At 32.2% G+C, this 11,347-nt stretch overlaps 1 protein-coding gene and 1 long non-coding RNA gene across 3 annotated transcripts in view; one reads left to right on the top strand and one right to left on the bottom strand.

The window, feature by feature from the left end:
* The window catches only part of pico, a 117,876-nt gene that overhangs the window by 68,135 nt on the left and 38,394 nt on the right, over positions 1-11,347 (bottom strand). The window contains exon 1 of one of the 2 annotated variants that reach the window (XM_067046840.1): positions 408-481. The exons of the other annotated variant lie outside the window; for it this stretch is intronic. Within the exon in view, the coding sequence (XP_066902941.1) occupies positions 408-458 (51 nt within the window). The 5' untranslated portion in view covers positions 459-481. Of the gene's footprint in view, positions 1-407; positions 482-11,347 lie in introns of those variants that run through there. 2 annotated transcript variants of the gene reach the window in all.
* LOC106683090 (uncharacterized) overlaps positions 9,689-11,347 on the top strand; it is a 2,705-nt gene continuing 1,046 nt past the window's right edge. The window contains exon 1 of the long non-coding RNA XR_001343512.2: positions 9,689-10,181. This is a non-coding gene — a long non-coding RNA (uncharacterized lncRNA). The remainder of the gene's footprint in view (positions 10,182-11,347) is intronic.

Consider the following 11,347-nt stretch of genomic DNA (forward strand, 5'->3'; position numbering starts at 1 on the left):
CTTAGTTGTCATAGTGGCCATTTTCACAATTAGTTGATAATTTATTAAAACGAGAAATTATTTTACGATACGTATAGTATAAACATAGCGTTATATTTGATAAATACACAAACCATTATTAAATACTATTGTAATATTACTGTTATATTATGGGATAAGTGTAATGTTAAATGAAGTAATTATGAGACGAAAAAATTAGTTGTCATAAATATTATTTCCACAATTAGTTGGTATCTAATTTATTAAAACAATTTATTAATCTACTTTACCCATAGAATAAACTTATCGTTCTATTTTTGACACATACACACAAAAAAAAATTAATAGAAAAATGGACTGTCAAATGGCGTTTAATATCCATTACCCTGTTCGAAATGACAGATATAGTTGGATGAAATATCTCTTACCTTGTAAGGGTTATCTGAGACACACTCCCGGAGGACTTGGAGTATCCACATGTTCTTGCCGACCGGAGGCTACACAACAGACTCCCCGACGAAGGAGTTCGGCCAGGTATCCCCACCACACCTGCACGCCAGGTGCACACACTTTTTTTCTTGTTTGCCATCGGCACGGGCCGACTCCCGCACCTCAGCTTTCAGGGTAACCGAAAAGAAAAAGAACCCAAACGACTTAACAAGGAAGTGCGCACAACTGTAGGCTACTTGATACACGAAACGAATGCATAGCTATTTAGGGATGGCTGATGAGTAAGGTAGATATGAAAAAGGACCAGCTGTATTTGAGTACAAAATAAAATATATTGTTTATGTTAATTATTTATTTTTTAAATTGGATACACTGTCCTTGCTGATATTCTTTTAGTGAGATTTTGTGTCATTTCATTAATATATAATCACAGCTGTTGTTGCAACAACTAATTGGGGCAGGGGAAGAACAGGAAAAACTCTATTAAGATTCTAACAAAGTTTCCAAACTTACCAGAAGTCTGGGGAAAATTCTCAGACCTTTGCCCCTGCCATTTACCTCCTATAAACACATACATTTAAACTAACTTCTCTAAATAGAGCTTATAAGGAATTTTAAGTACAACATTTTAAAGTAACATTTCACCACAACTTTCGCAGGTTAAAGCAGTTTTTCAAATCTCCCATCTTTTGGGGTTTTCAAAATATTGGAGACATGAGACCTAACTCCCCCTCTCCTGTTTGTATGATATCCTTTTTATTGATATTAATATTAAAAACAAAATTAAATATGTACAGATACAAGCCATGAAAGATCAGGGGTGCGGTTCTTACTGGGAAAGTACTGTTACTAGGCCAACGCTTGTGGTCATCAAAGGAGGTGATATGGTCAGAATCACGCAACTCAGGAGGCTGAAACAGGACTACTAGGGCCTTGGGGCTGACTAAGGGCTACAGCAAAACTGAAAATAGTTATATGCCCCGGAATCGAACCCGCGTCCTTGGAGTTAGAAGTTCCTTACCACTGAGCAACCTGCTCCCATGATAGCAATATACCCAATCCAATCATTAGTCTGGACTTAACAGTCGGAATTTCCCGGTTCCGTCACCGAAATGAACATCCAGAATTCGAAAAATACCACTATAGTACAATGCTTGGGCAGATGAAGAACTCCCCTTATAGTTAGTCGGAGATTAAGTTAAAGGGAGCAATGACCTCCCTCGATAGCTTGTATAAAGTAATTTGAGTATAATAGACTCTTTGTGTAATGCCTTATCACAAAGTTTAAAGTAGGTTCTGAAATCTCAAAAAAGTAGGTTTTCAAATGATTGGTGAGATTAGACTCCTTTCCTACCCTCCTCAAAACGACTTTTATGCTTTGTGTGTGTAAAAAATCAAAGAAAAATTTTAATTTTGTTTGAAATATCAAGAATTACGAATAGTTATTTCAATGTTTCCATTCATAGCCTCGTTTTTATTAGCATGCCAGTTTTTATTCGAGTCGGGATTACGAAAGTGTAACAGAGAATATAATTGTATGAGAAAGCATTAATATGTAGGACGTGGGCAACGAATACACAGGAGGTCAATGGAATAACACAATGCACGGATTAACTTTAAAAACATATCACGTTTCCTCCATATAATGAAACTATTAATAAACTTTTTATTATTATTTTATTGGGCCGAATTGTCGAATGTGATGAATATTGGAAATATTTTATAGTCAAGAAAATACAATACTTGTAGGAACTGATGCACAGTTTGTCTTAATATTTAGTTGCTAACTGAAGCTGAAGACCATGATTGAGTAGGCACTCATAACTGTACAATATTTATTTTCAAAATAGAACCAAGGAACAATAATAAAAATAACTTTCTATTCGAGGTCTGAATATCTGGATATAATAAAGTAATTTAAATAGAATAACCCTTATTTTTTGTTTTGAAGAACAAGAAATTCATTTAGGAACAGTTGCATTAATCTCCGGTAAAACTAAGATTTGTATAACTTAGATTTGTTCAAGAGTTTAACAAAACTACGGTAACTTAGTAAACTGTTTCTGGTCACCAGTTTTGTTAACCAGGTTACCTGAAAGTGGAATAACTCAGATAACCACCTAATTCCGCAATTTCTATAGCTAATGTTAGAAATTGTGGGTCGAATTAAATTTAAAATTGATTCGAAATGTACATTTGACAATCGAAATCGTTGACAAAATTCTTCATCCGACCACTGTAACAAATACTTTTATCGAGGACTAGTAGTTTTTTTGTTTTCCATTATTGACTAAGCAACTATTTCTTTGAATTTGGAAAAATACAATACACTTTCGCTAGATAACAGGTCCAACTGGAACTATGGAAGATTCCTCGTATGGTTACCTACTTAAATGGAGAACAGTGTTGGACAAAAATTAGCTATGGATGAAACTAATAGCTAATATTGCTATGTATATGATAATTATTAGTCAATGGTTCATCCATGAGTAAATGTCACTTCTATGGCAAAATTAGTTTCATCCATAGATAATTTTTGCCCATCTCTGACGTATAATAGCTCCAAATCTTGGTTTAACCAACGCTGGTTAGAGTTTAGAGCTAGATTTAAAGATTAAATTTTCAGGTGCAACGGATAATTACTGATTTCAAGAAATTGTAGTTGAAACTGTGATGGTTCAACCGGACCTTAATCGGATTAATCTCGAACATTCCATTCTGGTTGGAACAGGAATTTAACCCGATGATGACTTGATCTTCCTGGTATAAATAGATTAACCTCAACAAGAAGGATTACTAAGTTAAAACTTTTACAACAAAGCATTTTTGAATTGCTTCATTAGTGCTTGGTCCCAAAGTTAAGGTTCTGGTTTTGCTCTGTTCTTGGTTACTCTAGTCAAAAGACCGACGAATACTTTTTCTACCATAGAAAGATCAGAAAAACGTTTTGGTTAAGATAAAATGAGTAGTATATAAATTAAATTTTTTTTTTTAAATATTTATTTAATGTAATTTACAACTGTACAAAATAATACAATAGGTAAATATGTAGCATGTTTCATATACACTTGAAAATCTTGGGAAGGAACCTCCCCTTGGTAGTACTTCAAACATTAATTTAAATTAGAAGGTCCCGTGGCCATCTTCTTTTCAGACGCCTCGGAGGATTATCAGGGATTGCTAAGGATGAAAGATTAAGAATTAATGGGTTAGGATGGTTAAGGGGTTTGGAATAAAAAGACGCATATCTGTTTTGGGTCAAATCTGCAACTAATGGGTTGTTCAGGTCTTTGTGAATGAGTTTATTTGTGACGTAATAAGGAGCATCAAGGATTTTACGTAGGATTTCAAATATTAAAATAAAATCATAACAATGTCGAAAAATTTTTGTTTTTAAATTTATTACTTACTTTTATAACTTATTATATCTTAAAATTAAAAACCCTTTTATACAAACAATATCCTATTTTTCACTTATATTTATCACTTATAACAGAACCTATCTTCAACAGGTTAGGACTCTGTTATCACCTTATCATATAAAAAATAATTTTTTTATCATTAATTTATATTTAATATAATTTAATTAACATTCAATTTTAGTTATTTTGCTTATTACTCAACTTTTTTTAAAATCCATAATTAAAATATTCTAATTATATATGTATTTTTTTAATCATATATATACCCCCTCTCTATTTTATTTTTTCACATATTTACTCACCTATACAAGCTTTGGCAGGTGTATATATATTATATATACATCTGTACAATTTAAGGATTTGAACATTTATCTATTTACCAACTTTTCAATTCTTTATAATAATTATATATTTATTTTGCTCAAAATTTCAGAATAATGGTGGTTTAGTCCCTTAGAATCCTATTTGAAATTTACCGTATAATTTATAATTTCCGAGATGTAAATCGATTCTAATATTTCTCTTTTAAAAATATTATTTTCTTTTTGAATGACCTTGACATTTTCAAAATCAAAATTATGCTTATTTTGAACAACATGTTGTACCAATGCTGTTTTTTTTTTTTTTTTGGGTCATTTTCCATAATTTTTATATCATTCCCATTTTGATACATCCTGTCTTTTGTATATTGTTTAGTTTCACCAATATATATGGCTGGACAATTAATACATGGAATTTTATATACTAATCCCGATTGATATTTACTATCTATTGGGTCCTTTGTTCTAGTATAATAATTCATTGTTGGGTTTGAAGCATAATGAAATATCTTCTATATCATAATCCTCAATGAGTAGTATAGATGAAACGGTCATTACCGGATGTAAGCGATCAAGAGAACAGTAATACCAACACGATGGCATGCACGAAACACAGGCCTTCTTGATTTACCATCTCAAATTAGCCACTTGACCTTCTTTATCTCTTGTCTTCTTTTTCCATCAACATATCCTGGATTCAGTTGTTTTACGCACCAAGAATTCTCTTGTCTTGATTGCCAACCTAAAAGAATATTTGTATATGCATCTGATAATAATAATTCATCCCAACAAAAAGAACTAAGTTTCACTCTTTTTTATATTTATTTTCCTATATTACATTTAATTATTTTTATGCCTTAAAAACAATAAACCGCAGTATAACAAAATAAATGTAAGGTCATAATGTTTTAGGGTCTTGTCATGTTAGAATTTCCGAGATGTTACCATAACTATAAAAACTCGATAAGAACTTGAAGTAAGGTTGGATATACTTCCAGTGATCCAATTTTGGGTATATTGATTTTTTAAAGCAATTAAAGGTGTCATTTCAGAGCCATTGATGAAATAACTTGGGGAGGAGAAAGGGACAGAATCTAAAACTTACTTATATATACTTACGTTACTAAGGAATGAGATAAACAGAAACATAGCGAGTCTCGAGAGACCCTCCTATAATCTAGGAGGCAGTCTATAATTTTAAAGCTAATTAATATAGGAAAGTTTTCATTTCGAGTTACAGTCTCGTAATCAGGTTAAGGAGTTCAATTTTTTTTTTTTAAATGGATCAGTGAACTGTGAATTTCCAATAAACCAAGAATATAAAAGGACTTAAGAAAATAATCTATCAACCTAAATTTGGGCCGCCAGTAGCTCGGTGGTCAAGACACAGTATTACCAATTTGATGTCTATTGATGGTGCCGGTTCGAATCCTGCCTGGGACGCTGACTTTTTTCATTGAGTAGCGGACCCACAAAATGAAAAAACTTGACCCCAACCATAGTTAGGTGGTATAGGACTCCAATGGGAAAAAAGATTACTAGCCTTTCTAAACAATGACTCAACATTTAGTCCCAATCAGTTGTTGAATGCCTTCATAACATCAACAAAAGTAAAACCTGTTTTTGGAAATAGTCATAAGAGATGAAGTGCCTGTGGTACATGTTTCTTCCACCAGTTTTTTAACAAAGCTAATTGAGTTAATATATGTTAAAGTAAAAGAAAAAATAGATGTTTATATGAGTTAAAGATGGTTGATTAGGAGAGGATAGTAATGAGTGGTACTTGTTTTACTATGCAACGTTTCGATCTTAATTTTTTTTCTCAGTTTACCCCCTTCCAAGCTATTTCTGACAAAATGGGGCAGGGAGGTGTTATCCATCCTATTCTAACTAAAGTGGGAATATCCTCTACGAAATAAAAGTCAACCCGCCCATGCCGGAATCGAACTGGCAAAGCTCCAGGTACTGAACTGGTACTGGTACAAGTGAAGTCCGGCAAGTGGTACTAAAATAATGATGGGCTTATCGGTCCTTTTATCCAATCTCAACAACAACCAATGGAATCATTGCTTTTCTAGCTATTATTCCTGTATGCCAACCTTTTTGATATTCTAATCACATTCAAAAGAGACGACCGTTTAATGGAAGAAGCCCCATATTCTAGGATTCTACAAGAGCCAGGAAGACATTACCTCAGTTCAAGGTTGCCAAGGTGCCTTGACACACTAAGTACTTGAGTGCTAACACCTTAACACGACCATCTTTAACACACTCGCCTATAACGGCTTCAGCAACTGATTCCATGAAGAAAGCCAGATGCCTTTAGAAACATTGGAATAGTGATATCAGTATCACCTATTAGAGTTCTTCTATCTTCTATCCCGACCACATTTCCCACATGGCAATCCATGGTCAACTAAAAACACATTATGAAATTGGAATGTAGTATATAAATGGGCTTTAACGCACAAGGGCTTTCATGACAATGCAGTAAAATAATTTACTGTAAATACGTACCGACTCTTGTTCAAGGCATGAAGTGACAAAGTTCTGAATGCATCTTCTATGATACACTTTTTCTTAGTTTATAAACTTACTTCTCCAGATTTTGTTGCATGACGACAATCCCTATAGTAGATGACCTTATCAGTTATTTGTGCGAATGGTACAATTCAACAGTTTCGTAGGTGGAGCGTAAGAAAGAGTGACAGTTTCCCAGCTGATGTATAAGAAGGCGGAAACCCTGACAAAAGCTAACTGTACAGGGAACACGTAGCTGTTACGGACACAGCCCCAGCCAACTTACGTCAATTCACCTTTCTCCAGTCACCTGGGGCGATCCCTTTAGTTCAGAAGTTATGGGCACGTAACAAAAGAGGATGCTTTAAGAATATTATTAAAAGAAAATCTTAAAAATTAAAAAAAAAAAAATATATATATATAGTTACTACAATAATGGATGGTAGGTACCGAAGTCCATATTAACATTTATTTATTTACCACTGTTATGGCCTAGATATTCAGGGGGGAAATGAAAAACAAACAAAAGAAATTTTTTTTAAAATTATTTATTTAATGTAATTTACAACTGTACAAAATAATACAATAGGTAAATATGTAGTATGTTTCATATACACTTGAAAATCTTGGGAAGGAACCATCCATTGGTGGTACTTCAAACATTAATTTAAATTAGAAGATCCCGTGGCCATCTTCTTTTCAGACGCCTCGGAGGATTATCAGGGATTGTTAAGGATGAAAGATTAAGAATTAATGGGTTAGGATGGTTAAGGAGTTTGGAATAAAGAGACGCATATCTGTTTTGGGTCAAATCTGCAACGAATGGGATGTTAAGATCTTTATGAATGAGTTTATTTAAAAGAAAAATTAAAAAAGGAAAAAATAAGAAAAGTCTTAATGTACAAAAGAAACTTAACTATCTAAAAAAATAGTGTGTTTCAAATATACAAATATACTAAATTACACTATTTAAAATATACTAAAAATCCAATCTATGAACATTTGAATAGAAAGAAATTAAGAAAGAGAAAATTGGGTTACTAAATACACAGCATACTTATATTTTATAAAATATAGGCATAGCAGAGTTGGTTATTTTATTTTTTTCTTCCTTTACTTTTTTTTTATCCTTTGTTTTATATTTTCTCTCTTAACCCAATACATCTTTCCTCTCTTTTTTCCCTTTCTCTTTAACAAACAGAATAAAATTTAAATATAAAATATAAATAATAAAAATTTAAAACAAATAACAATATTTAAAAATTGCAATACGTACACAGTATTATAAAAACAATTATGAAATATAATAGATAAAAGAGTCACATATAAATATAAAAAAAGTAATAAATATTAAAAATATATACAAAAAACTTACATATTAATTGACATGCTTTGTAATTTACAAAATAGAATAAGCATTACAAATTAACTGAAAATTCCCTGATATACTAAAAGTAAATTGATAAATATTAAACAAATACAAGTATTAGAGGTTACTTGGAAAGAAATTAAATAGAACAAAAATAAAACTTTGAAATAAATATAAAGTGAATCATTGAGAGTGAGAACTGAATAGTTTCCTTGCTTTAATTCATAAAAAAAAAAATGAAAATATCATTTATTTGACCATTATTTTGATGGTCTAGTTTTGAAAAACTGAATAAATTCACAAATGCTGCCTTACGTCGTGACGGGTGAATTATTTATTTCAATAATTGAGAGAGATCGCCAGGTTCATTCAAAGTACAGATAGGTCTTGGAGGAGTAACTGGAATCAAACTGAAATTTATTTCTATCCAGGTAAATGCTGGAGTTTTGTTTTCCATTTGCTACTTGGGCTGATAATCGTAGTTTTTATTTTATTTAATGTTTTTTTGTAATCAGACAACGAGGGGTAACAAATAAAACCCCACATTTTCATTGACACTTTTGTAACGACCGATAATTTTTTAGTAGAACTTGCTTATTGAGTATAAGGCGGGCTTCAAAGCTCCCCCTCGGATTGCCAAAAAAGTTGAAATATATCCAGTATATATTATATTTTTAAGATTTAAAGAATTCCGTACTCACAAGTCAACAAATTCCTCTTTTCTCAACCTTGGAGAGGGATTCTGCATTATTTTTAATCATCAAACGAACTTTTTCGATATTTTACACTTTAGAGCTTATATAGAAACAGGAACTATCGGATTAGAAAGATCATTTTAAACAATAATTGTACTCGAATGCAAATTTTTAACCATCTGAACATACGGAGTTAAGCTTTGGGGCCATCAAATTCCTCCAGAATCCAATCCTTACAGTCCAAAATCCTTCGTAAAATCCTTAATGCTCCTTACTTTGTCACAAATCAAGTCATCCATCAGGACCTCAATATTCGATATGTTGCCGATTTGGCCAGAACCAGATACCGTTTCTTCCATAATAAACTTCTCAACCACCTAAATCCACTTGTTTCTAACCTGGCTTCTCCTTCATTACCTAATAATCCTCCTAGGCGTCTGAAAAGAAGATGGCCTCGAGATCTTCTCCTTTAGAAATGTTATTGGAGTTCTATCAGTGGGTAGATTCTCCACATGTTTTTATCATGTCACTATGTCACCTACAGCAAATTTACTTGTTGTATATATGTGTATACAGTTGTAAATATCAATAAATAAATTATTTAAAAAAAAAAAATTTTTTTTAACCCTCATAAAACAATTTGGGGCTTTAGACATTTGAAAAACCATGAAAAAGGTTAAAAAAGGATGACATTTTCCCTGCAATTCACTCTCCTATGATATTCTTTTACCTATTAATCAACCCTAATTATAAAATTTAATTTGATTCCGCCCAAGAGTAGGCCGGTAGAAGTGCCCGTGGCTATGCAGACCTTGTACCTCTTTGGTCGCCCGAACCAGCCTGTCTATCTTGGGCTACTGTTATAAATATGTAGGGTTATGGAACGGATTTAAAGTGCTCCCCACTCCTCTAATCACTTTCGATGATCAAAGAGCAAAGGTCTATTATTTAAAAAACAATATGACTAAAGCCGCATGGCTTATTAGTTTGAAATGATTTAAATTTCTTTTTCGGAGAACTCTTCAATCGTTATCTCCATTCCGCCATATCGGCAATGCTGGTTATTACTATATGAAGGGAGCTTCAAACCAGCTCATTCAAAATCATGGATTCGAACACAGCGTTATTTCTGTTCTTGAGGATTCTCCTAACTTTCGTGCTCGTCCGCCTAACGATATATATTGTTAAATTTATTGTTAAGAGTTGGAAATATAGTTTATTGCTCATCTTCATTATATATCTCATAGTATATTTATTGTGCCATCAGAGCTGCCAAAACCGTGATTCAGGAGATAGAAGTAGCGATTGTGTAATGGATTGTTTCAAACATTCAAGATATCATTCACTGGTTCGTCGTACATTTAATGGCATTGTATCATATTTAGAAGACTTAACTACCTGAAGAGAGAAAATTATCTAGTTTCAGGTAACTTACATTTCATACAATACATATTTATCAAATTATTCTCATAGTCATTGCTAATATGAAAAATATAACAGTCCCAATATTGTTTGAAGTACTTTTCATTAACCACTGTTCTTTCAAGATGTGTTCAGTAAATATTTTAAGTATGTTTGTAACATAAGTATAGACCAAAAACTAAAAAAGATATTACATCGACCCATTCAAGGGCGTACCCTGGATCAAATCTAAGGGGAAGCCATAATCAATCAGGTTGTGACATTTCAGCACGGGAAAGGGGAATGAAACCAAAATTTTAAGAAAACTATATATAATTGTCGCAGTGCTTTATTAGTTATTACAATTAGTATTTGCTTGAAAAAAAAAATAATTTTTTATTAAATTACTAATTTTTCACTTCGGAGGGTGAGGGGGGGGCTAAGCGGACTCTAATGGAGTAATTGGTTAAATTAGTTAATTATAGGAATCAATAAACTTTATTTAAACAAATGTGTTTATTTTTACAAGGTTAATGTGTGTGAATATATAAACTTTTTTTCTTATACTAATTCTTGTGCTATAAATAAATACAACGAACGTTTATAACTTAATTATATACTAGGAGGTACCCTAACTTAATTATATTATATACTAGGAGGTACCCTAACTTAATTATATTATATACTAGGAGGTACCCTAACTTAATTATATTATATCCTAGGGAGTACCCCAACTTAATTATATTATATGCTAGGAGGTACCCTAACTAAATTATATTATATACTAGGGGGTACCCTGACTTAATTATATTATACACTAGGGAGGTACCCTGACTTAATAATATTATATACTAGGGGGGTACTCTGACTTAATTATATTATATACTAGGGAGGTACCCTGACTTAATTATATTATATACTACGGGGGTACCCTGACTTAATTATATTATATACTAGGGGGTACCCTAACTTAATTATATTATATGCTAGGAGGTACCCTGACTAAATTATATTATATACTAGGGGGGTACCCTGACTTAATTATATTATATACTAGGGGGAACCCTGACTTAATTATATTATATACTAGGGGGTACCCTGACTTAATTATATTATATACTAGGGGGTACCCTGACTTAATTATATTATATACTAGAGGGGTACCCTAACTTAATTATATTATATACTAGG

This window comes from Halyomorpha halys, unplaced genomic scaffold (assembly GCF_000696795.3).
Source record: "Halyomorpha halys isolate HHAL.00 unplaced genomic scaffold, Hhal_1.1 Scaffold464.1, whole genome shotgun sequence".
Classification (NCBI taxonomy): Eukaryota; Metazoa; Arthropoda; class Insecta; order Hemiptera; family Pentatomidae; genus Halyomorpha; species Halyomorpha halys.